General features: G+C 42.7%; 1 protein-coding gene across 1 annotated transcript; it reads right to left on the reverse strand.

Moving 5' to 3' along the window:
- Positions 1–6,210: 6,210 nt before the first annotated feature.
- Positions 6,211–27,829, reverse strand: LOC118778937 (monocarboxylate transporter 5-like). Its single transcript, XM_036530739.1, has 9 exons — positions 27,807–27,829; positions 20,913–21,021; positions 20,420–20,552; positions 19,538–19,681; positions 18,979–19,140; positions 17,940–18,596; positions 10,547–10,758; positions 8,255–8,348; positions 6,211–6,413 (listed from the first exon to the last, which is right to left on the reverse strand). Exons 1-9 carry the CDS (start codon positions 27,827–27,829, stop codon positions 6,211–6,213), a joined length of 1,737 nt encoding a protein of 578 aa, XP_036386632.1.
- Positions 27,830–27,939: the final 110 nt, after the last annotated feature.

The following is a 27,939-nucleotide window of genomic DNA, read 5'->3' on the forward strand; positions in this document are numbered from 1 at the left end:
CTGACACGCATTTCATAACATGTTCAGACTGATTATTGTAATTTGGAGTTTCATTGTAAGACGGGTAGTTTCAAATAACTTCCTGATAAAGTAAAGATCACCCCTCTATTCTCATACTCTGTGATCTATGTCCATTGTAGCATCTAAATTAAGATGCTTTTAAGCAATGTGATGTTTCCCATCTATAGGATTGCCAAGGTAGTATATACAGATTTTTCTAGAATGATCTTTGTTCATTTGTTAACATGTAGATAAACTCTGCATTACAGAATTCTGTAATGTTTTCCCTTCTACTGCAAACTGTAGTAGCTGGCCATGTGTGTGCCATATTTTAGGACCATTCAGGCACATAATGTTACAAATGACGGATAGTCCAGACTGTTATATATATATGTACCCCTGCACATCACTGTCACCTGAATATTGTCTGAAATCTGTAAACTACAGCTCATCTACATTGGGTGGTGTGATTATAAATGTTCAGAAACAGTCTAGCACCATTATCTCTTTTATTATCTAAACCATATTTGCAGGGGATCCATTTTGTAAGAGGCAAATGCTGTGAATGGTAAGTTTCAGTAGGGGAAGAATTGATGGCAATAGGAATTTACAGGTCTATTGCGTATAAATGCTTTAACTGAAAACAGAAATGCGTGTCATCGTGCTATGGAATGACATTTCTGAGGTATTGCCTCTCAACACAGGCAGCTGCAGGTTGCGTTAATGGAATTGCACATGAATGGAACAGAAAATTAGTACGCCTGCTCGCAACACTTGGACCGTTGCTGACTTTAACATACAAACGGGCGAAAATTAGCACAAGCTGGAGTCAAAATCTGCGACGTGCGGCAAATTTGGCTCGACTTAAAAAGGGTGACGGGAGCGCGTTTGGCTGCTTGCAAACACGTGCTGATTAAAACAGGGGAGAAGAGGAGGTGGTAAATCACAGAACGTGCTGAACCAAAGAGCAGGAACATGCTGAAGAGGTGTTCACTAAAAAAAAAGAGAGGATTTACAGGGGCCTAGTGAATGTCAGCGCAGACTTGTGTTCACAGGGAAGCCTAAAGGGGTCAGAGCAGCAGTGGAAGGGGCTCCCAGAAGGATGCTGGCAGTTCAGGTCATGCTGCCCTCTGAGCAGGTAGATCCTCGCGCTCTTCGAGGTCGTGTAAGGTGAAATCGGCCCCAGCAGGGAGCAGTGCTGGCCAGGCTCCGGCGCCAGGCCCGCAGCTCTCCCTGTCGGGTCATTAGGCCTCTTTTGTGAAAGCAGATTCTTGGTATTTTTTCTCTGAGGCGTTAGAGACGTGCCCGTCTCCCTCTGCAACGGCGTGAAGCGGTTACCAAGATCAATACGGAGACAGCAGTCACAGCCGAGCCCCGGGCCCCCTTTAGCCGCAAGCAGGCGCCTCGCTCAGCTCTGTTCGTGCAGCGCGTTACGGTGGCGTGCCCAGGGCAGGGTCGCTCTCACGTAGAGCCCTTTGCAGGCCCTGGCTGAACTGCTCCGCAGTTTGATCAGGAGCCAGCCCAATGCTCCCCCCCCACATTCCTCGGGTGAGAGCCGGTGTGTGGACACAGCTGTGGGTGCAGACCCTCTCAAGTGAGGGCGAATGGGGGAGGGGCGGAGACCTGTCTCCCAGACTTCAGTGCAGCCCCTGTTGTTAACATGGCAGTAATAGGAGGTGCACGCCCGCGTGCCCGGCAAAGGCCGGTGTTTTCATATGAGTCATTCCCAATGGATGTGGTGACAGTGATGGATGGCGGCGTCGGGACAGTTCCATGAGTCTGAAGGTAAGATGAATCAGGTAGCGTGAGATTCTGCATCACTTCATGCGCTGGCTGTTGTACATTGCGGGGAAGAAAATGTGCGGTTTGGTTTTGAGAAGCTGACATTCACGAAGGTAATGTTTCATGTGTGCAAATGCCTTGAACAGACACAATGTTGTAGTTGATTGTATCTGTATTGTGTTAAACAGAGTATGTCCACAGGCGCAGTGACAGGAATAGCGGGGACTAGTGTAGCATAGTGGTAAGGAGCAGGAGTTGTCACTGAATGGGTGCTGGTTCGATTCTCTGCTGGAGCACTGCAGCTGCTGTACCCTTGGGTAAGATACTTAACCCAGCATTGCCTCAGTAAATATCCAGATGTATAAGTTGGTAACACTGTAAAAATTGTAAACAATGTAAGTCGCTGTGGATAAGAATGTCTTCTAAATGCCTGTAATGTAATGTAATGACTGAAATGCTAGTGTGAATAACAAGATATACTTTTTTTTTAAAGAAATGCTGATGGACACATTGGATTGCCCTGTCTCTGGAATTCCAGTGGAAGTGCCACAGTTGTAGCTCCCTGTAGACTTGAAGACACCCTGTAGAAAGGCTGGGTGTGGTGGGACCTTAGAGCAGCGTTTCTCAAACCTCTCCTGGAGGACTCCTTGTCCTGCATGTTATAGATCTCTCCTTGCTCCAACACAGCTGATTCAAATGATCAACTCGTTATGAACTCCTGAAGCTGCTTAATAACAAACTGATCATTTGAATCAGCTGTGTTGGAGCAGGGAGAGATCTATAACATGCAGGACAAGGGGTCCTCCAGGAGAGGTTTGAGAAACGCTGCCTTAGAGAACCACTTTGCTGCCGTAAGTAGTACACTGGGTCCACTAGGAGGCACTCTTTCTGTTTTACCACAAAGGAAGAATACAGTGTCCTGGTGCAGGTACAGTGTGGGGACAGGAAGTGCCCGGCAGCATGAGACAGCGGAGGCCTGGAATCAGTGTGGTCATTTAAGATCTTGCAGTACTTATTGTAAATTTTAGGGATGCCTCTCAGAGTCCTGGTCAATTTCTTTTTTAGTTATTCTGTCGAGCTACCCATTTGTTCTCTCTCGTATAAATTTGCTGAACGCATCCTCTTACCTTCACCACAGCTGATGTGCAATGCTAAATTGACAGATCCTGTATTCATACAAATCAATATGGGTGCCCCTTTCATGCAAATTACATAAAATGTTACTTTCTGTGCTAGCCTGGGCTGCATGTTAGAATCTCCAGGAAAGTCCTAAATCTTAATAATGAGCATAAACTTAAACGTAACCCACTTACAGTGATGGCATGGACTGTTAGTCTGTATATCTAGTCCATGTGTCTGTTAGTCCTTAAAGTTCACTGATTTTGTGTATTATTCAGGATTTTCCTAGGAAAACACAAGTTGCACCTGTTAACTGCGGTTTCCTCTGTGCAGACACCACACTTTGGTGAGTACAAAACTTTTTTTGTATATTTCGTTGTGTGTCCTCACAGATGGTAATTTTGTGATTAAGACAATATTTGTAATTTATTAGTCTGAGATGATGAGCTCAAATAAAATCTATGTATTAAATTGTTGGTGAAAATACACAGTGTTAACCACATCTTCATGTAAATTTCCTGCATATATGGTTTTAATAAACATTTTAACTGCTAAAAGATCTTGTCTTGTGTTTTTGTGGTGTTAATGGGTGAGGGTCTACACAATCTTCATTGTATGACAGGTGATGGACAGACTACCTTTAATGACAAGAAAGGAGTTTTGAAAGGAAGTATGGGTCTAGTTAATCTCCATGCCAAAAGTACATGGTGCTTCAGGGATCAGATGGAAATTTTGATTTCTTCCTCTCACAGAGTCTCCTACAAAAAGGGCTGCACTGTGAGCAGATGGATGCTGCACTCAGATTAGCACAGAACTGGTATTGGCGGTATAGGACTGGTCTACAGAAATGCAGTGTGATCACTCATTGCCCAGAATAACAATCGAAGGCAAGTGGACAGGAGTCAGGAGGACTCACATTTTAGGCTGCTGTTAGGTGGAAACTTAGAAACTCTGGAGTCACAGGGCTACGTGTGTGCATGAAAAATCTGACCTGAAATTGAGTATTAAAGTGAAAAGCCCCAAGAATGAAAGTCAGAACAACTAAGAGAACAGTTAACTATCAAATTTATTGCAGAACCACTGGCCAGTTGGCAAAGATGTAAGTAGAGCAAATCTGTCTTTGATGTTCATGTTCTGGTCATTCCCTGTATGAGAGAGAGGATGCAAATTCAAAAGGAAAACGGTATGAATCCAAGACCATGTTTCTCTCCCAGTTGGCAGGCCCTTGTTCTACCCATGCAGAAACATCAGGGAAATTAACAAATGAAAACGACCTACAATACTGAATTAAATGAACAAACTACAAATGAAAAAATATCTATGGCGTGATAATGCAGTGTTCTACATACAATATGAAGAATATGTGGTGTCTTACATTAAATAAAATAAACTCCAGCTCACTGGAGTGCACTATGCATTCGGCACAACTGCTGCCAAAAACAGGAGAGAATCTACATTATTATTATAGAAATTAAAGTTTTTGCAGCCACCAAATTAGTTTTTTTAAATTATATTTTTGCCTTGAAAACTGAAGACTTGACCGTGAGGGGATTGAAACATCTTGTTGCAAGGATTTTGGTTGCCACTAGAGGGCAGAGTTCAACAAGAAATACTAGATATCCAAGCAAATAGGGGGTACTAAAATATAACATACCAAGGAAAACATTGTTTTATAGAATTAACTAATGTGCAAATTAGGACTACAACAGAATCCCATAATACCAAAACACATATAACCACCTGGACTACTACAGTTAAAAGGACAGGCAAATGCGAAGGTGGAAACATGGAGAAATCTATAAACTACGCTCAAGTTCTGGAGGCCAGACAAATATCAGCTTATGAATGTCCTCCATTTTTTAAGAGGTAATATTTTCACAGGGCAAATCTTTTAGAGTGTTGGTATACAGTTAATAAGGTTTTTAATATGTCAAGTTTTATTCTCTTACAACCACTCAATGCACTGAAACTGCCTGTTCTTATGAATTCCTCCATGAAAATTGCCCCTTTACAGTACATGGTGTCTTGTGTATCTACAAAGACATCTCTGGGAAACACATCCATTTATTTAAGTATTAATATACAATGTAATTTATACTGTATTTAATATATGTGGATAGTAGATCTTTGGTTTAATGTATAGTAGAGGATCACAGTGATACAAATACAAAAAAATATTAGCTGGAGATTAACAAATAAGAACACAAATGTGAGGAAACAAGCCTTTTTTAAAAAATACCTTTTCTTGAATACAAAAAAAAAATCCAGGACACAGTATTTTAAAGATATCCCCTATATAGCACAGTGCCATACATTATTGCTTGGATTACCGAGGCTACACAGGTTTCTGGGGGCTGGTGACAGTGTGAGCACACACTCGGAGGTCGCGCGCAGGCACAGGTCTCCGTCTCTCACAGGACCCTCCGCCTCTCGCTGACCTTTCCCAGGGTGCTCCAGCAGCAGCGCTTCGACTTCACCGTCTTTGCACAGTTGCAGATTTAGCCATCAGTCATTGAGCGGTCCGGCCTTTGTGCGTATGGACAGGAGTGAGCTTTCGAGGAAGAGAGCGCTGAGCGCATGAAGACAAAATGGGTTTGCCTGCAGGTTTCCTCAGAATGATACTTTCACACAGACCGTGGGTACCTCACCAGTCAGGGGGGGGTTTGACCCTCATTGCTCCTCGCAGCTGTTTTTTTCTCAACCAGTGAGGAATAAAAGCATCGCCGAATGCCGTCACTCCACACATATTTATGCCCATGCACCTTGAGGAATATCTGAATTGCACCTAGCAGCGACTTGCTGAGCATTACTGGTTTAGTAATTGGTGGTGGGAAACTCAAGTTGTGTGAATGAAGGTTTAATAACCAGTCTATAAAGAACTGAGGCAGCTCTTTCCTAGTGGGCAGATTCCCCCCTCCCCCCATGTAGACAATTTACCAAGCCCTTTTAATCGGCTTTCATGAGAGGCCCAAGTCACACAGAATATCTGAACTGAATGTGGGGGAAAAAATGTTTAAACTATGTGCCACAGGAGTCTTCACATGGCTCCTACTAAAAATAAAGTTGCCCTGTCTATCCATTTGCTTCTGCAGGCTTTAAAGTGTTTGTCACTGTTCTCCTTGAATTGATGTTGCAGCATATTCAATTTTGACTTGTTTGTTGCTGATGGTGAGTCCTGCTCCCCCAGTTGCTGGGCCGCAGAGGCCTGCCCGAATGCGGCCGTGAGGGTGTGGAGCGTGTCATGCCCTTGGAGGAGTGTGCCAGGGAGAATGGTGCACCCCGCCGCCCCGCGCTCTGTCCCATCCCCTGCTATAAAATGCCCTTTTTCAGGGGCTCTGATCTACAGCAGCCCTTCCAGCCAGCGCTCTCGCTTTCCGCCGCCGCGCATGTCTTCCGGGCCTGCCACCTCCGAGCCAGGGGTTCCAGGAAGAGCGAGGCGGAGGAGACCAGGTAGCACACCCCCGCCAGGTAGAAGGACCAGTCGTAGGTCTGGGTGTAGTCATACAGACAGCCTGTGAAAGCAAGGATGGTACCTGTGTGTGATTTGAATGTTTACACTGCTTCATCCAATAACATGATCCTATCAGTAACATAAAAAAACATCAAAATACCGGGTTGTAATAATTGTAATGACATTGGTGTTTTTGCATGATGTAAATTTTTGCATGGGCTCTATGTCATCGAATATACAAAAAAGTTAACTAAATAGGCTGTTATTGGTTACTGGTTTGCCTGGTAAATCTTACTTACATCTTAGCTCTAGCTTGCCGGATAGCTGTGTTAGTCCTTCATTCAAATTGTGGTCTAATTTACAAGCAACCAATCCTGTCTGGAGTCACAGGACTGAGAGCTGGAGCTGGCTAACATTTACATTAAGATTTGCAATGCACATTCCCACCACAAGGGTTAGTCTGAGCCCAGAGTGACAGCTGAAAGTCTGGTTTGTGTGCGGTGGTGTGAGCAAACAGACCCGCAAGCTATTTCCAGGCAACACCCTTGACCCTTTGCTGTGCTCTTGGGCAATTGGAGGTCGTTAATTACCCTGCATGCCTTCGGCTGGGGGCCAAACTGAGGGGACTAGGGTGGTTGAACTAGTTCAGTCTAGGGTTTCTGTGTCACCGGGTTCAGACACAACCTTGGGCATTTCAATGGCTTATTTGAGTTGTGGCTGAAATGGAAATGAGGGAATTGTTGCACGTTTTCCTTGAGTGCTGCCTGTGTATTTAGGGGACACGCTGTCGGTATTGACAAAGTTTCTCTTTTGTAGTTTGAATATTCAGCATTGTGTCTAAGAACAGAGGCTATATCTTAAGAGAGACTACTGCATTTCTTTAAAAAGACAAGACTATAGGTGTGGAACCGCTATTCTCACTGATGCATAATATTATGCAATGTGCTGCATAATATTATGTGATACACTGAAATGGACTGAAATGCCTATCTAAGAATGAATGTTAATCAAGAAAAACCCCACTCCCCCCCACCCCACCGCAAAGCTGTACAGGATCTCACAATGCTCACTTTGTGAACTCTTTTTTTGGGGGGAGGTTTTACACAGAACCACATTAACTGATGAAAGCTGCTCCCTGAGTGGCTGAATTTGACATGAAATATGAAGTGAAAGGAGACCACAGACTAGGCACCTTTGGAGAAGATGTTACATCTACAATGAACAACTTCTGTTCATAAAGCAAACCTTCTGAAACAATGAACACTGTTTTAGTCAATTGTGTAAATATGTTTTTATGTATTGCTGCAAGGACGTTGAGGGAAAAAAGACCCCCCCATTGTTATTTACATACTGCTTGCTGTGCACCTGCACCAGCAATTAGGATTGTAGCATTTCACCATTTTCTGGTTAAAAACACATACTTCAGCTCAAACCACAAAGGTTCTTAGAAAAGGTTTCAAAACAGACCAAAAACCCTGCTGCTCCCTTTGGAAAAAATGCAAAGGGTTCAACCTTTCTGTAAAGTTCAGTCTTTCTCTAAAGTAAATAAACACTTTGGCTGTTGTTATTCTAAAACCCAGCATGAGTTCATATGACTTGTGACCCCACCCTTTACACCTCCCCCTCCCTCATTCATTTACTGGGCCCCTGTCTGCACAGAGAAGAGGGTCCTCACCCTCCCCCGTCTTGGGAGAACCATTTTCTCAACAACACACATGTCAAAGCCCTGTTCAACACTGACGCCCCCATGGGAAAAACCTTGGATTTGGAGACAGGATGCAGTGCAGTAGATTGCTGAGTTATATGTATGCAGCATCTTCAAATTTTTAATCACAGCCTCGTTGTACCCCTGAGAGGATTCATTTCCCCTGAGCCACTGGTGTGGAGCCGGGCTTCACTTACCTGCAAGCGGAGGCCCTGTGAGACAGCCAAGGCCCACAAAAAACATGGAGAAACCCATCGAGCTGTTCACCTTTTCCACCCCGACCAGGTCAACCTTCGGAAGCACAGATAAAAAGACAAAACAACACAGATCTAAATTTAGAGAGGTATCTTTTGTGGTTAATTCTGTGCTACCTGAGCTGATGTGGTCACTACAAGGCCATGGAAAAAATAGATTTCAGCCTGCTGCAGGACCCAATTTCCCGACAACTTATTTAAACAGCTAATAGGTGGGATCAACTACTCTGGCACAGTAGCCCCAGTGTCTATGCTATTACTGCTGATCATTATGGTCCTCTTTCAGAGGAAGTGGACCAGCTGATGAAGTTTTCCATTTTTTCAAAAATGAAGGAAGCATTCTTGAGTCAAACTTTCCTACCAGCAACCAGTATTTGGGCAAGATAAACAGCTAGCCCATGTGGAATAACTAGCTGGTTTGTTTTTTGGCTTCTGCATAAGTAAAAAGATGCACACTTAGCCAACTGCCAAACACGGTTTTGTATTTTATCAACCTCATCTGATGCAAAGACGAATGACTGTTTCCAATCTCAGCCAACTGATCAGCTAGCCAGTTAATGAACATTACAATAACAAAAGAGTTCCCTTTTGTAATGCAAAACTCAAGTCAAAACTCAAGTGTACTATTTTACATCTTAGCCAAAGCTGTTTATGCACCATTTACTTGGTGGTTGTTCTAGTAAGCTGGTTCCAAGCAAACCAGCTAGCCACAGCAAAGCTTTTCCACTTCATTACAAATATTCATTTTCTTAATGAAAAATATATTTTTTTGATTTGGCTTCATTGCAATATCAGCTGTGAATGCTGAAAAATTGTTGGTATTCATTTTCATTGTGACATATAAACAAATTATAACTGGCACGTTGAAATGGCACCAGCTTCAATGATGTTCTACACTGATGGCAGAAGAAAACAGCTCATTCAATACCTCTGCCCTCTCAGTGTCCCCAAAACGGGTCGCCCAGTCATGACAACAGCTGTCCATACAGTATTTGTTCACCTTGAGCTTCAACCCTGACAGGTAATTGCGACAGTGTTTTTCTTCACCTTAACAGGGAATCTGAGAGAGCACATGAAATTTTAAAAAGGGTCACCATTATGTTTATATTTAATACTTCCTCCATTACTTAATTGAGTGCCCTTTGACTCCATTGTGAAATGCTCCTCATGTAATGACATAATGTAATGTAATGTAATGAAAGTTATCTTGGGACTAATGGTGCATGAGATGTATTGTTTTAAGGACTTTTTTTGCTAAGCTTGAAAATGTATATAGATTTTTATAAGGGAGGTGGACACAAAGTGGCAATCCCTCCCAGCCAGGCTGTTTCCTTCCAGCAGCTGTAAGCACACTGTGGAGCAGACGGCTCCATGAGCGTTGTGAAAGTCTGACATTTGACAGTGGGCTGGAAAGGGCACTCTCTCTGGCTGTTCTTCAGTGCTGGCTTAGCGATGACCCCTCACACAGTGGTTATGTGTGGTTCATACTGCAGCGGGTCCCTTTGCCAGAGACAGCAGGGTCGTGCCGCCCTGTGATAGGGGAGCGTGCTCCATGACCTTAAACAGACCCGCTCAGCAGGTCAGAGAAGGCCGCGCTCCGTCCAGACACCGAAACAGACAGAGAACACTGAGTCTGCACCACTGTTGCCTTCCCTGACTGCCGCCAAGTCGCATCATGCCTCTGAGGCCACGGCTCCTCCCGCCAAACATGCAATGCGCACGACCGTGTGAACGCTTTGGAGTCCAAAGGGGAGATCTGACAAGTTAAACTTGAGGTCAGGAATCCGGACAATGATTTAAACAAAGACATTCTTTTTTTTTTTACTGTCAAGTTAAACAGCTGTTGCTTCGTTGAGACCTCATATTTGTGTAATGACAGTAGGAGAAGAATTGTGATATATGCTCTCGTACTGCAAAGGCAAAATATTTCACAACAAAGGACTCACTGCATTCCATAACACTGGAAATCAAACTGTCTACACTGTGTGTTCTAAATGCGTCCCCCTAATTGTCTTCGTTTTTGTTGTAGGTGCACTGTGCTGTAAATCCTGAAGGACCTAACGCCACACTTGCTTCAAGCTTCAAACTTTAAAATTTGATAGTAATGACATTCCATTCCTGTACGTATGCACTCTGGAGAGCAGGATTTACCACGTGCTGAAGGCTAAATGACAGTAATGTAACGTAAATAAATGCACGTTAACATTTTCCAGCAGAGCAGGAGCGGTGACCCACCAGGACGGGCAGCAGCAGGGCCATGTAGCCCCCGCAGAAGATGGCGAAGAACACGGCGTACACCATGAGCAGGAGGTAGGTGGTGGCCAGCGGGGAGAGCAGGTTGACCAGTCCGCACAGGATCAGGTAGGCCTTGTGGTAGTGGTACTTGTGCACAAGGTTCCTGTCGGTCACCAGGCCGGACAAAAGCTGGGCCACTGTCTCTGTGATCCCTGGGGAGGGGGAGAGAGAGTACGCTCGCATCAGAAAGCATATACTGAAACACTGAGACAGGGAAACTGGCTGGGCTAACACAGCTGGTGCTGAGGTCCTGCTCTGTGTAACGCTTGTTTGTCCCGATTCAGGATGGTACAGATAATATATAAACAGCATGCTGCATTTGATTTGCCATCAAAATGAGAATAACTTTCAGATGTAAAGTTAGTATTTAATTAAGGTTACACGCAATACTCTAATCAGGAGTCCTTTTTCCCATGCTTGTTTACCAGACAAATTCCAAGTAGGGCAGTTCACAAGCACAGTGCCTTGTCTGGTCATGAATGACATTTCAACATGAGCCGGGTGTTTATTGTTCATAGTTTACATGGAGCCAGTGGTGTCAATGGAGCTGCCAATCAGGAGCCTGCGTTCCCATTTCCAGTCCATCAGCATTTCTAATGTTCTTGTATAAACACCCATGAGGGAGAAGAGAGCGCTGGGGCCTCCAGACGCCGTGCTCCACTTACTGCACCTGGTTTCGAGATTGTGGCCCCATCTCCCTCTCTCTCACTCCATTCTTCAATATGCCTTGAAAGAGAAGCTTTATTCTTATGGTATGCCGTTGCAGTCTGTCCCTGAAGGCATGCAGCAGCTCCAGAGTAACCCCGGATTTGCTTTAATCACATTTACATTTTTCAGGGCTTTTTTCCACCCCCCGAGGGTCAATTCGGGTGAGGTATATATTCTGGCTAACCCAGAACATTGTCAAAACACTTCTGCATGGTTATAGCAACATTATATCATTGCAGAAAGTTTGAGTGGACCTGGGTAACATTTCAGCATTCTGAAATACCAGTTATTTCAAATGCTAACACTTGCATCCCCAATGCATATCAGGTTGTCTCTTCATGGTAAAATGACAGCTGTAGAGCCAAACAAATGTGGCCACGTGAATGTAATGGCAGACCTTAACCTCGCCTGTTTGTTTTTAAGGATAATGTCCACATCCTCTGAAATTCTGACAGTTAAATTTCAGACACATGGGAAGAAGCAATGGTCCAGTTTTGCTATTCTTTTCACAGGGACAAAAGATCAATCTCTCTTGCCTTTGGGAAGTCAATCTAAAATGTGCATTGACAAATACATCTCACAGCATGATTAAAATCAAAGCACAAATTGCATATTGGCTTTTCAGGTTCACTGCATAGTCCCCTCCCAAATCAAAAGGCATTCATAAACACAAGGATTGTGAATACAAGTCTTGTGTTCTTTCACTGAAACAGAATGGAAATGCATGGGGTAGGCGGGAACAGCATACTCCACTGGGAAAGAGTCTTAGTCACTGTATAAATATCCCTGAACTGTGCCACCAATCCAGTAAAAAAAATCTGGTGTAGTTCATTGTGGGTTCACACTGAAAATGTAAATATCAATTCTGTTATGTGCTTCTTCTGCACAAATCCAGGTCATCTTCTCAATCAAAGAGAGTAAAGATCAAATACAGATGAATTTGAATGGGACTGCTCAGCTGTGGTATTGATCTACTGTGTCAATGTCAGAATTATTTTTACATTTGTCCTTTTGTCTCTAGTTGATATCATAATAAACAGCACAATCACAGCGTTGATCTGGTAGGAATGACAGCCAGCCTAGCCTGAATGGTAGTGTGGAAGAGTTCAATTCATGAGACTCCATTTTCTTGACCTTTCTTGCAGTCATTTTTGGAGTTTTGCTGTCTGCTTAATAGAAACTATAACATTGAAGTTTTGGCTACAAAGATGCTCAGTGTTTTTTGTCAGGGTTTTCTGTCAACTTTTTAAAAATTGTATTTGATACATGAGACAAGCCTCTTACATTTTACACAAGCGTACTGTTTTGTCAACTTTTTAATACATCCATTTCTCTCAAGAACAACTAAAAACATTCCACACAGGAAGGATTGACAGGTATGGATCAGGAGGTGGATTATATGGGTGCGAAAGGTAGTGAGACAGACATTCAACACTCATTTTATACAGACACCCCAAGTCTGTATACACCTGTGTTCACACACACCCAGGTGTTTTTATCTGACATCACTGGTCAATCCCTTTTCTCCTGAGTGTTTCAGACTGAGAGTCACAGGATCAATCTAAACTCTTACCATGACCATTTTTATCCCTTCAGCAATGAGTGAACGGTTTTAACAGAGGTCAGCTCAATGAAGGGTTTAACAGAGGTTGAGTGCAATGAATGCCCTTTTTGTAAGTCACTCTGGAAAAAAGTGTCTGCCAAATGAATAAATGCAAATGTAAACTCACAAAGGTGCTACCGGAACTACCTTACAGTTGGGTGTGTAAATTGTCTCCTGAGGGGTGGCTAGGTGATTAAACAGAGAAGCCTGGAGGTGACAGCCTGAGGACTAATGAAAGCCAACTGATATGCTAATGCTGGTAAATCGCAATTGGTCTTCAAGTAGGGACAGGAGTCTGCTTGAAGTGTTAATATGTGTAGACCTTAGAGGACACAACGATTGAGAATAGCATATGGCGCATAGATTTGTTAATGCTTTTTGCCACCTCTGCAGGAGCCCTGAAGATAGATGAATGCAATCCTCAGATGTGCTAGCATCCGGCCAATGGCATTTCGCACTACAGGTCACACACAGTGTACCGCTACGAAGTGGGCGCCAACTGGAGGATAGGCACTACTCCACTGACGGCATCAGAGCAACTCACAGGTACCTGACAAACCACAGGGTGCCTGAGAGCAGTGAGATGAGGAAACCTTGGCCGACCTACCAGCCTCTATCCCCTGCGGAACAAAGCCAATCGGTTGTGGGCTCCCGGTCATTGTCAGCAGCTGACACCGGTTTTGAACCAGGAATTCAGACTAACTTTATTGAATCCAGAATTCTTGCCATGCTTTCAGTTGCTACACTGAATCTTGGCTATTGCTTCTTTAATCTGGAATAAAGCTGACACTTGTCAAGATCAGCATCATACTGCTTTTTTCACATAAGCTATATTATGTCATCAAAGTTTATCCAGAGTAGTACCTAAATTAAAAAAAAACATTGATGTTTTTTCATCGTATTGAAGATTTAAGGTTTAAATAAACAGTTGATAGTTGAAAGTGAGGAGCCTGTGGCTCCAGGTTTCTGCTGAAATAAAGCCCTCAGGAGTGTCTGCAGAGGTTAGAGAAGAGAGAAACAGCTGTCCAATGTTTGTGCATCTCTGAGCAATAGGAGGATAATATCCCGGTGTGTCCTCCTTTGAGTGCAGAATAGTAATGAGCTTGTTTGTGTATTTTAATCACAGTAGGTTAGTGGAACTTCCCAGCTGTCCTTGTATTGGTTACAAACACAATGAGACTTCCTGTCTCACATGTTTCTGAAAGGATACTGGCTGTAGCTTCCCATACGGCAGTTACCCTTGACTGAATCTCATATCTCATATGCACCATTTCTGCTAAAGTCTCAGAGGGATCAATGTTTCTGTGCCAGTCTGCCTTCCTTAATCCACTCCTGTGATTGGAGGAATAACAAGGAGAACAGACTTAACATTCCCTGGCACAAAAGGATATGGCACGTTTGCTTTTAGCATGTTTTAAAATGCATGTTGAATTCCCCTAGCCAGTCTGCTGCAAAACAAATGTCGTTGGCTTGTCTTTTCTCCCTTTTGTATACATATTGCCTCAATGATATCCTGCATAATACCAGCTACTTCAAAACTGTGAAGAATGTAGAACTCCTCAGTCGCCTAGGCAGCCACTTCACTTTTGAAGCTGTTGCCTAGCGACTTCCCTGCGTGTCAGCTGTGGCTGGCCTCAAGGTCCTGTGTGAGAAGCTTGTATTGAGCTGGCCTGTCTGTCCTCTTTGGACAGAAATGGACTCTTTGAAGGGGGGGTGAGACACTAGCTGCTGTCATTCTCATGTGCAGACGGTTTAAGAAACCACACTATAGTCTAAGGCACCACATTTATCTTAGATGAATCTATTATAGAGAACCGTGAAAAATGACTGACAGAATTTATGACATTTCATCATCAGTCTTTACCACAGCAACTCCCTCCAGGAATAATTTCTCTATTTACAGCTGTCATGCATAACTTCAGTTATGCCAAGTGTTTTATTTTTAGTTCCCGGTGTTAGGATTAGGGTCACATACACTTCACAAACAGTTTCTTTTTATTTGGCAAGAGCAGTCCTTCCGAAAGAGGTAAAGGAGGAATGACATTAGTCCCTAGTGTTTTTCTAAAACTGCTGAGTTTGATTTGGCCATCATACAAATTTGCCAATGTTTTAAACTGTTTCAAACTAAAGATTCACTGGGACTTCAGTATCAAAATAAACTGAAGGAAACTTCATGCCACTAACACTGGAGCTATGGGCCTAGAGGCCAGGCTAGCAATAGGATAAGTGCTGTTCTCAGGATACTGGTTGAGTTTACTGTATCCCCAGTCATAGATGGCTGTGAACCTGTGAAACCTCTGAAGTGATACCATTGCTTTACTTTGCTTTCATCACATTACAAGGCTATGCTCTTTCACAGCCACAGCTACCACATTGGCTACCACACATGGGGTCAAAGAGGTGGGTAGTCACACCACTGCCGGTTACCACATTGGTTATTTAAATTGTCACGTAAAAGCGTCTGCTAAATAAATAAATGTAAATGTAAATGTCATGTAAATTGTTTACGTAAATCATACACATCACACAGTCACACATGATAAACATTTGTCAGTTTAGTATTCAAGTTATCTAATGTCAGTCAAGTGTTTCATCAGACCATGTTCAAGCAGTTACAAAATTCTGTTCTTAATTGAATACAAATTGTAAATTAATCAATCTGTTGTATACAACTAACAGTGTATGTAGGGTTTAAGAAAATAAAAAATAAAAAATAAAAAAGTGATATATTCAAGGGCATCTGACATTGTTTTGCATGAATAGAGCTGGGAGTGACATCAGAAACACCTAGATATTTGCATCATAGTCAGGGCAACTACAAAGAAGGTCACTGCAAGCACCATTGTGTGAACAATCAATAGGCATCTGCCATCTTGCCAGAAGCAAACAAAATCAATTAGACTTTAAAAAATAGCAGACACGCATGTGAAATCGTCTCATATATTTAATCAGGTTGTACTATATGTAAGTACACACAGATACCAATGTGAATGCTGTATTTCTCAATTCTTATTTAGTACTGTGTGTGAAGTAAGGAAGGTGAGAAAACTGGCTATGAAAGAACAAATTTAGAAGTTTTTGTTATAGTTAAGCACAGGATATGGCTTTTTTGGGAAGTGCTTTGCCCTGGGATGGGGATTGACTGATGCATTCATTTTCACAATCGTAGAGCCTCTTGCCTTTAAATGAAGTCACCACATTTTCACAAAAAAACCCCATCATGCAGGAAGGTGCTGCAATCTGAAACCCATGAAATCTTAGTTGTATTTTGATTTAAGTGCTCACTAGATACTTTGGCGTTATTTGGTGTGATGGCCTCCCTTTCATTTAGCAGTCACTGCGTGCTCTCCCAATGCTCCACCAAAGCATGTACATGCAAAGTAACATTGTGCAAAAATGTATATATCAGGTATAGAGTAACCACTGCATGTTTGTGGACTGTGCACTTATATATGTGTAGCAACGACAGTATGCATGTGCACAGCAACACAGTGGAAAATGCCATGTTACATGTGTTAGGACTGCTTAATGGAAAACTGCCACCACCAACTGTTTTGCAAAAACTTGGACAGAATGTTTAAACTGCACGGTGGTGCTTGCCGTTTTTACATTGACATTCCATTACAGGATGTCAGAGCCAGTGTGGGAGGTGTTCCTCCTGACTGCTACAGTTCAGTTTGCAAACACTTAGTTTGACTCATGAACACCGCAGGACACTGATGCTGGTTTTCTTACAGTGGGAACACATCAGTGGAATACTTATGAACCCAACAGCCCTGGCCAGTAGGCTAAAGTTCAGTTTTTATGTAAGAACATTCATTACATAAGATGGCAGACAGAGCGATTCACAGTAATCAAAGCACAAATTTTGAGCGAGAGCTTTTTCATCACTCTTACAGTAAACTCCATGCTGTGTGACACTAACCCGCTACAAAGGGTTCTCTGGTTCTAAATAGTGTTACCATTCACAGGAAGCTGAAGATTACCTTTGTGAAGTCCACCTATGCCATCTATATGATAGCTCACTTCCTAAAACCATTTGCAGCTGATTACAATTCTCCTGCAGGCAACATCTGTACTTAGTCTACAGTCACTGACTGATTATAATCAGTATGTCTGATTTCCTGACCTGAACTTTTTCGTGGCTTCATAATATTATCTGAACTGTGCCTGACTGAAGCAGAATATACAGGCATAAAAGGTAAAAGGTAACATAAAACTGAAAAAGCCTTTTGGGCAATTACTTACACTATCAAAGAAATATATGAAACTTTTTACGCATGAGTGCTTTAAAGAAAAAAAGTATAAGATTTTTATATTGACCTGTTGTTTATTGCGCACTCCTGTGAATGTTACATAAGCACTACATAACCTTATTAGTCAGAGAGGTGACTGGGCACAGGTTGTGAGGTCATTTGACCCGCTTAATTTCAAGCCTTTGTGGAAATGAAGTGAGAAAAACACAGAATCCAGTACGCTTGCCATAGGAACAAAGCCATGGTACCATTCGTAAGCTGGAGAATGGACTAAGACAGCATCTTGCTTTCACAACCATCATTCTGTCATTATGGATTTTCCACTGTGTTTACTATTATCTAAGATGGAGCAATTATTTTTTCCTTACTTTGTAGTGATATGACACAGTTGGCCTTATATAACTTTAGGTTATATGCTAACTCTTGATATCAGAGATACATGACAAATTCAGTGCAGACATTTGCTTTTATCGGGTGAAGAGCTGCATAATGAACTAGTAACCTGAAGACTGCGGTTCTGGATGCTCAATGGAGCATTGCTGCTTCATGTTCGAGGACTGTATCCAATGGGAATTGCTTTGTTTTTTTTCAGATGTGTACTGTACATGCACAATATGAAAAATATTAGCCATGCAAGTCGTTATGGACGGGAGTACCTGCTGTGCAAATACTTAGTGTGACTAAAGATATGCTATTATGTGTCACAGTTTATGCTAGTGTGTTGATTTTATTTTCCATTGTGTGCAGTGCCATCTGGGAGACTCACCAGCCACTGAGATGATGAAGGACGCATCCATGGGATCGATGCCCAGGTTCCTGGCCCGGGCCGACAGATGGAAATAGGGAATGAAGTAGGCCAGCTGACTGAAGACCAACGACCACGTGTAGATGCAGAAGAACGGGTTTTTCAGGAGAGAGAAATCCAGGACTTCAGTGTTTTTCAGGGGTTGTTCAGGATTGCCGACGCCTTGCAAAGTGTTCCCTGCTGCCGGGGGCTTTCCGTTCAGGACCAGTGAGTTTGTTTCTGAGGCACATTCCCCTGTCACTGTCTCGAAGGCAGGGCTGACTCGACCGTTGACCCCGTTAACCCCATTAACCCCGTTAACCCCGTTAATGACCGCGGTCTTTGTGAGTTCTGTGGTTTGTGGCACGTTTGGAAGCAGGACCGGTAGCTCAGGAATTGGGGCGTGCCAGTGGGTACTTATGACAGGGTCTGTTCTGGAAACACCGTTCATCAGAGGACTGTGTCCATTCAGGCAAGATTTGATAGGGTCCTTCTCTGGCCCTGGCAGTTTGCTGGAATGGTCTTTGTGGGTTGTAGATGAGGGTGAGGACAGGGAGGGAGGCCTCACGTTTATCGGCCTTAGAAGCATTCCAGAGGGAATGAGGTTCAACATGAGCCCCCCAAAGATGAGCAAAGCTCCTAGAAGAGAAATGGGAAATGGTAATTTACATTCTTAAATCTACTGGTTGAACCTACTAACATAAACCAGCTGCATTTCTGTATCACCTCTCCTTCAAATCCACAGTAGTTGCTGGAATTACAGGTGTGTATTTATCTAGCTGCATAACAGAGGCACCATAAGATTAAGGGGGCATTATCCTGCAGCAACATGTATTTGAAGTCAACTTGTACATCCCAAGTCCTTCAGCGATGAATAGTTACCTCTGCATATTAATCCTAAAAGAATACAGACTCTCACTGTTACATCACATACGTTGTCAGTTTTGTGGCATTCAGTTACCCAAAGATATGTGTCTCGTACACCTCAACACTATTTAGACAAATGTAGTATTAACTTTACCTTGCCAGCCATACTGCTCTAGAAGGAGCTGAGTGAAAGGAGCTAGGGCAAAGGTCAGACCCATGCCGGAGCGGCCAATGGAATATGCTGTTGCCAGCCTCTTTCTGAAATACGCTGCTGTGGCAACAGATGTGGCTTGGTACAGGAAAGCAAAGCCGAGACCTGAAGCAAATGTAAAACAGTCAAATCAGATGCTTGTACCGTGTAGGGTACAAAATGATGAGAGGTTCATTGGTAAAAGCAGCAAACTATAGACATTTGTCCTTAAAGCTTATGTGTGAACTGCATTTCTAAATTTCTCTGACAGAAGATGGTTTAGAGATCAGATTTTGAAGAGATTGAACTATAACTTGCATCAAAATAAGTTCTCAAAAGTCAGCTGCACTTATGGTCACCAAAAGGGCTTCTGGTTTCAAATTCACATTTGATTAAGTTGTTTAAGTTTGACCAGACAGGAATACCATTTTCTCATAGCATTGTGGGCTTCATGGACCAGCAGTGATCACTATTACAACACAGTCTTGACCGATGCTGACCTCCTCCTCACTGCTCTACCTACCTACTACCATCCCCATGCTGATGTAGAGGAAGACCGCACCGGTGGCCAACATGCTTATGAGGAACCCCGTGCTAACCAGCGCTGCACCCAATATCGAGGTGATCCGGTTGCCCAGTTTCCCGCAAGCCACAGAGGCCAGAGGACCTGGAGTGAAGACAGGCATTGCTCAGCACCAGAATGGATTTAACTAGGGAGGCTGATAACCCCGTGGCATAGAAACACACATTTCACCTTCATGTACCATGTGATTCAGAGTTATGTAGGTAAACTTGTGCTTAAAAATTTGGGTGATTTCCCTTGATGTGTTACAGCTCAACAGGCTGCATGCCTAATGCATGTGACTCTGAATCAACAGGGGTGCCCGTGTACTTGTGATACTCAGAATTTCATTTTTCAGAATTGAAACACTTGCAGCAACTTGGCATAATGGCTCATCAAATTATGTAAATGAAAGTTTGATAGAGCAAACATCAGATCAATCTCCAGCTCTCCAGGACCTGGACTGTCTACACCTGCTCCAGATCATAATGGATAAGCAGTGGGATTACTTAGGGGTTCGGTAATGTGGGCGGGAATGGAAAAAGAGAGCATTACAGTTGGGTCCCCTGGTATTTTCCATGAAGGGCTGCAGTTTAGGAAATTTTCTTTCAAGCATACTGTACAAGTGCTCAATTAAACAGTTTCATGTTTTTGCTGTGTCATTTTAACCATTCCCTCCTGTTTTGGCATAAACAGACTCTTAAGGAGATCTGAAGAAGAACCTGCCCAACTACAGCCCTCTAGGACCAAGACAGGGCAACACGGTAAGTCCTGTGTCCTTCCACTCAGTGGTCATGAGTTTTGAAGAGAGTAAAAAGAGAAAGCTTTATTGTGACCCCTGACCTGCAGAGAGCCGCAAGCTGGACATGATGGAGCCGATCCAACTAATGCTCTCCGAGGAGCCCCCAAACTCATCTTGGAACGCCACAAAGAAGATCCCAAAGCTCTTGAGAGTGCCCATGACCAGGACGTTAACCTGCCAAAACAAAGCATAACATTTTAACTCAGAGCTGTCCACTGCTTTCTCTGAGATCCACAATCCTGAGGATTTCAGAGATGCCTTTAAAACAGCAGCTGTATTTGCATCTTATCAATGGCCCCAGTTAAGTGATTAAGACCTGACCTGAGGCAAAGACCAGATCCCCACAGACAAATCACTATTTTGAAGGCCCAAGCACAATTCAGGATTACTATGGCTATTTCTGATGATTTCTTAAAGGGCTACTGTTGTTGTTTATGTGTCCACAATGCTTACAATCACAGGAAATGCCTATGATGAGGTCAAAACACAGTAAAAAATCACTATCCAGTAATAAGCATACAGTACTGAACCTACCAGGAAGCAGTGCAACACCACCATCCATCCCCAGCCACCATCTGGGGGGTCCACATGGCCAATCTCTCCCTTCTTCTGCGTGTTTGTCTTTCCCACAGGCCCACCTTTGCTGAAAAGTTGCAAAAACGTGACACTCAACTCAAGTCGTACAGTCACAATTACAGTACAATCCCAAAGCATCATACTTAATCAATGAAGAGAGAAAAAATTACCACAAATCTGACAGAAACAGAAACAATATTTTGCAACCTGGACAGAATCCCCAACCTTTCTTTAAAAACTGCTCTCCACTCTCTTTGGGTTTAACTAAAACCATTTGGCACTGACTCTGGCAGTGGTTCTCATCCATAGCCCTGGAAGCCTGTGTGTGTGCATAGGCTCTCAATGCAGCTGACAAAACATCTGCCTGACCTAATACCCACTGTATATGACCTTTCTTTTCCTGTGGTGAGATGAGAAACACTGAAAGGGTCACCAAGGCCATAATAAACATACAGTAGAATCAAACAGTTTGGAGATTAGCAGGAGTAACTGAAGGAAAAAGATCCTTCAAACTGATAAAATAAGGAGGCCATACTGAATTACAATTCAAAGATCAATGCATTATTAAGGCTCCTCTCCAAACACTGTAAGTGCAGAAAAGATTGTGAAAACGTAAGTGATGTCACTGTCCAATTCTGTCAGTGAAACAACTGATCAAATTTTGTTTGATATTGCGCATCTTTACAGGGAATTTGTCAAGAGTCCATTTGAATAAATAAAAGAAAAACATAGAAAAAAATAAGAATTGAATGAAATTAACAAATTGACATACTTTAACCAGCGTCTGCTAACATTTGTGAAATGTAAAATGTTACTTGAATTCAGCTTCACAGACATAGCAATATCCCGCTGTTATCCCGCACATAACCAGAATGACATACAGAGTAAAGTTGAACCACTGAGGGAAATGAGGTAAAGCAAGGTAAGATGAATCGCATCATGGGAATTTCTACTGTCTCAAAGTGAATACTGCCTTTACACTGTGTGCACATGGTGGCTTCACAAAACGCTTCAAATTGCATGTGCATTTCTAGGACTCTAGTGCTACTCTGAACGATCTTTGGGAAATCACAAAAGCCTGGGTCAGTAAATTCAGCATAACCTGTATTGTAAGAGTGTGCTGGTTACGATGGTCATACATCAGCTACCTTATCCTGGAAGTCTGGATTGAGTTTTTCATGTGAATCCAAATCAAGTTAGATATCTTTCTCCGAGGCACACCTCAGCCATTTATACTTGGACCACATCGAATTATCGAACCCATATCCTTGAGTTCATTCAAATACACCCCTAGGCTGCTTTTGGGGTAAGCCAGCCTGTGCCCATATCATTTGTTGTTAACCAAAGTTGATGTGTATTTTGCATCTGTAATTTTTCAAAGACACATTTGAATATCAGGAACAGAAGATGAACTAAGCTTTGTGCCATAGGTTGTTTGGGAAAACAAATTGCTGAACAGACTGCAGTCCTCTCAACTGCTGCTGGGGTTGCTGCTCATCAAGTGCTCTACATAGGTTTGGTGTAATTTGCAAAGAAATCACCAAAAATAGAGAGACTGAGCTACCACACTTATTGTCCTTGTTGTTGATGATGGGAAAGCACCAACTCAAAGTTTCTTTTTTTTGACTACAAAGTATCAAGCATCAATCTGATGATTTTAAAAGAATAATAATCACAACTGAATGCATTATTTCCACATTTTCAGTTTGGAAAGCCTGAATCCTTCTACATGTAAATGCAGAACAGAGGCAGACACTCTTTCTCTTCTTAAGAGGCCTGGATTTCTCTCCCTGGCATAATCTGTATGGCAATGTATTGGTGAACTCTACCATGTCAAGATACCAGCTGCACAGCTGAAGAAAAGGTTAAAAGGTTGCCCTTTCAGAAGGTGAGGTCTCTGTGGTCTTTCAAATGTCAGCAGCGAAGGGCAATGTTTCCAAATGACTCCTTACTGATTTCTTCGCCTTGTACAGGACCATTTCACTGCCTAGCTGACATCTTGAGACTAGAGGTAACAACCCCTCCATCAGAGAATGGGTTATCACTTCCAAACAGACAGTAAGCTTTTCCAGATAGAAAGGGACATAACTACATTGATGTTTATAACTGTTTAGTTACAGTTGTATTTGCACAAGACAGCAATGTGGCATAGCGATTAGGAGCAGGGCCCATAAACGGAAGGTTGCTGGTTCGCTTCCCTGCTGGGGTACTGCCGTTGTACTCTTAGGCAGGGTGCTTAACCCATAACTACCTTAGTAAAAATCCAGCTGTATAAATGGATAAATCAGTGACCTCTATAAGTCACTCTGGATAAGACTGTCTGTTTAATGACAATAATATAATGCATTCTAATTTTCACAATTCCAAACATCATTGAATTCTCATGCTAGGCTTTACCATGGGCAAATCCTATACTTTCAAAGCTGTTCCAAAGAACACCTGGAGTATATAATACCGCTGTCAGAAAGTATATCTTGTGGAGATGTCCTCAGCACATAGGATGTAGTCAATGAAAAAGTTTGGGTTTCAAATGCATCTCCTCAAGTAAAATGTTGAGAATTGGCAAGCACTACACTGTGATCATAACAGGCAATAGTCAAATTAAAGAACCCCGTACCACTACTGGATCCTAAGTTTTAAAAAAAACAACACTTGAATGCTCAATATTCCAACTACAATTAAATAATCTGGAAGAATTTAGTCACTCTTCATTTCTTAGGCCAGCGTTTCCCAACCCTGCTCCTGAAGGCACACACCGTCCTGCATATCTTCTATCTATCCCTGCTCTACCTACCTGACTGAACTCATCAGTGGCACTTTTGATTAGCTGAGCACACCTGATTTAGTCAAGCAGGAAGGATACATAGAAGATATGCAGGACAGTGTGCCTCCAGGAGCAGGGTTGGGAAACACGGTCTTAGGCAAACATTTGCAGTAATGATTTCCATAAGTGATGAGTCATGAAAACATTTAAGTACCATATGGTCACTGGATCCATAGGTAGCTTATCCAGACATTAGAAGATTTAAAAGTATGCAGCTGTTGTGTTTCTCGACATTATCTTCAACACTTAGCCAGTTTGCTTAATCAAGTGCAGGGGACAAATCACGTGGGTGTGACCCAAACTTACTTGCCCAGTGATATGACCCCCACCTAATCTTGTTTGCCTAACAATATGACATCACTGTAATCAGATGACATCTACTGCTGCTTCCCACCTGCTCCTCCTTTCTAAGCCAAAACCAGCTGTTGCTTTTCCCTGCAACTTCTGACAATGCCCTCTCTCTGTTCTGCATCTCTCCCCCAATGAGGTCAGAGGTCCTTCAGCCCCCTTGACTTTTTCACCCAGTTAGTATTTCCTTTACAAAAGTTGGCAGTGACATCCTTTTGGCACTTGTATCATTTTTTGCAAAGCACTCTCTACGCTCTATTTTGAAGTGCTGATGGTAGCTTCTCTGGACATAAAAAATCAGTAAAATCTGATGGTATGTCATAAACATGCTGTCATAATACAAATAGTTCAAATGCTGCCATTTGGATAGTGAGTTTTGGCAATTCAAGACAAAACTACCAAACATACAAAAACTGCCTCAGTTTTTTATACTCATGCATCAATGAAGATGTTAGTTGTCTGATTCATTGAAAACCTCTAACCCTATCCCTACAATATAAAGACTGTAGCTCTGCAGATACATGAAAGAACAGATCTCAAAGGTATGCTGGTATCCATTAGAAAAAAAAACCCATTTCCTACTCTGTGTCATACTCTTGAAACAACACATGTTGCTCAAACCACCCCCCTATTCTCCATTACATTTAATGCACAGACTTGCATTTATCCTATATTGGTTGTGTTTGGACCAGTAAATGAAGAGGTTGTTGCCTCTTGTGTATGTCTTTTTTTTGTTTCTTCTCCTTCCATCTGTGTACTCATTCTGCTCCAAGCAACTCTGCGTGTCTGCTCTTAGTGGTTTTGTAACGGTGTTTTTCCCTATTTTTCTACGCCACTTCCATTGCTGATCCCTGTTTGCTTGTCCTTTTTTCAGAAAGACAGGTGCAGACAATCTCTGCTGTTTGCTAAGGTAGCTAACCGAAAACTAGCCTCATAAAGCATTTATACCACCCTGTCATGTTTCTCCATGCTCTTACAGAGACCTCCACTCCTTGATGCTGACATCAATAATGAATACAGTAACAATAAGTATAATAAACTCACAATACTGAATTGAACAAAAAAATGTTCCAATTTTTACTTAAAACCATACATAATCCTGATGTCCTTAGGAGGTGGTAGTACCCCTGATCCGTTCTGACTCAAGACGGCGTCCTCAGCAGCCCAGCAACACACCCAGTTAGGCAAGGCACTTTTAAGTGGATTAGAGAGGAATGAATTGGGCCAGTGTATTTCTGGGACTGTGTGCTACACATGTGGGTGGTGGAGTGGAATTGTAGTTTGGAGTAAGAGCTAACATATCCCAATCCTCACCCTCCCCCACTTCCTCTTGTCTGAACTTGTTATTAATTCCTAGACGCTCATGCATTACTTACAGCACTGGTGCAATTTCAGGTGGCTATATGTCCGGGATTTTGTGACAACATATACTGTACAGTAAGCTTCAAATGCATGCAATCCTGATGTGTTACACTCCTGTGGGCTCACCTCCCTCCCTCTCCATTTGGAGCATTAATCATGCTCCGGGTATATCTACCATATTAATCACTCAGCAAAAAAAAAAAAAGAAGAAGAAATGTTGCTGAGTCAAGGAAAAAATCAACACTGTGGGGTACCCTAAGTGAAAACAGACTGTCTCACAATAGAGAGCAGCTGCTCTGGAAAGGACCCCATGCCCTCCTCGAACATGCAGGTCATAAAAAGTAACAAGTTTCCTGCCTACAGCTTTTCAAGCTTTGACGATCACCCACAAGGCTAGTGATGACAAAATGGGGCTCTCGCACTGGAAGTGAAAAGCGGATCAACTCTTTTCAGTGCGGCAATCATCGTAAGCTAAAACTTTGTCTGCCAGCTAGCTCAATGAAATATCCAGGGGGCCCTAGCTGAGTTTCAGTCAGCCATGTAAATGATTCTTTAAACCTGTCGGCAGTAAAAAAAAAAAGTTTTATGTGTGATTCAGAGCTGTAGCTCAGTTGTGTTAAATTGGATGCGTTTAGCTTTTGTGATCCTCAAGACTTATGGTCTTTAGCAGGTCAGCTCACACAATACCATCTGAGAAATGGAACTGTGACCCAAAAAAGGTGGAGCAAAGGTAACCTAATCCTGTTTTGGCAGTACTACTGTAAATGTAGGTTATCCCCTCTTACTAACCATTGGATTGATTGGGTGTTGGGAAAGACAAGTTGTGGAGTGTCAGATCTCACCTTTATCCAGGGCTTATGTTTCAGCTGTCATGGGTCTGCTTTTAAAACAATGAAAGCTCCATCAAGCAGTAAAAATGCTTCTTATTTGAACATAATCAGCTTCCTGCCAGACTGTACAGTAATAGAGCATTTTTCCAAACCATCCAGTATTTTTTTTAACAGTTTTTATTAAAAACAAAAACATTTGAAATGCTCAAAGATTTTTCCCTATTCCCCCAAATTTGTAATACCCAATTGTGCCTAGAAGCCAGCCACTGCCACAACCCCTTACTTGAAGGGTACTTGGAGGGTACAGACAAACACGTTCTCCTCCGAAACACATGATGCCAAGCACACCACCTCTTTACACACTGCAGTCCCTGTGCCAAGCTTGCGCAGACATGACTCAGCAGAGGACACTTCATACGCAACTTTAAATGGGCAGATATGTGTACAGGAAGGTGCCCTGCGTGGGTCACTATGGAGCAACAGTTTGTGCGACAGACAAACCCCTGGCTGATCTAGCCAACCTGATATCCCTATCCGAATGAGGTTGGTGTATTCCACTGCTCTGGGCTCCGGGTCATCATCAGCTGATGACATGGCTAGCATCAAACCTGAGCCACAGGGCTCAGCCTGTACTTGAAACAAGCGCTTTTACTATCAGAGCCACCCGGGAGCACTGTGCAAAGGTTTTGAGAAGAATCTAAATGAATAACTGTGAAGTGAATGAAGAACACGGTTGAGAACAGAAACCAGCAAAAACAGCAGCCTGGGACACTCTGAGAAAGGACACTATGAAGGGTGGGAGACAGTGGTTTGGGAAAACTGATTAGGACACTACTGATCTTCACCTGGAACAGCAATTTCCAGTTCTAAAGCTACACAGGATGTCCTGGAAATGGAAAACTGAAAGAACTGTGTATTTAAAACACACAATTCATTCATTTCACAGCGGGGCTAAGACATGCTGACTACTTAAATATCCCCCATGCATTTATGATTAAGATCACAAAAGACCACCCTCGCAAAAATACTTAGGAGACTCTCCCCCTGGGAAAGTATTTTGCTTTGTAATACCCAGGGTCCCCTCCTGGCATTGCATGATTTAAGAAAAAAAAGTCTAATTAGCTTCCACCGCGGCAATGACTAATAGCATAAAACATTTCCAAAGCCAAAGCACCTATCCTGACAGCAAAGCTAGTGACTTGGCAACAGCTTGCCTATATGAAATAGCACACTGATCCTCTGGCTAGAGTGTTTAGCCTGTGCGAATAGCATATCTGAACTGGACTCAGCTCCTTATCCACTTTTTTTGATTCTGGTCACATAGCACATTGCAGCATTTCAGCTCTGTGGAAGATACTGAGTCAAATGTATGAACATTAGACATTATTTCCTTATGGTATGTCTGGACTACTAAGAGCCATTAGGTGACTGAATAGTTTATGCCCAAAAGTGGAGGAGAAGATGTGAAAGAGCTTATGAAAGGCCAACCTGTTGCACTGTTCCAGCGTCATGGTGAAACTGTGGCAGAACGGGACCCAGGCAGAGGATTTATTCTCTTGGCCCCATTCTCAAAATTCATGAACTTGTCTGCGGCAGCCTCCTGGTTATCCTGGCACCTGCA

Source organism: Megalops cyprinoides, chromosome 6 (genome assembly GCF_013368585.1).
Source record: "Megalops cyprinoides isolate fMegCyp1 chromosome 6, fMegCyp1.pri, whole genome shotgun sequence".
Lineage (NCBI taxonomy): Eukaryota > Metazoa > Chordata > Actinopteri > Elopiformes > Megalopidae > Megalops > Megalops cyprinoides.

What these genes read in the sequence shown, in the direction of transcription:
- LOC118778937 (XM_036530739.1), bottom strand. Translation starts at nt 27,829, where the DNA reads ATGACGCTGGAACAGTGCAACAG. An exon ending in ACGCTGGAACAGTGCAACAG is followed by an intron (nt 21,022 to 27,806) that starts GTTGGCCTTTCA and finishes GCAACTTTTCAG; the next exon opens with CAAAGGTGGGCCTGTGGGAA. An exon ending in CAGCATGGGGATGGTAGTAG is followed by an intron (nt 19,141 to 19,537) that starts GTAGGTAGAGCA and finishes CATTTGCTTCAG; the next exon opens with GTCTCGGCTTTGCTTTCCTG.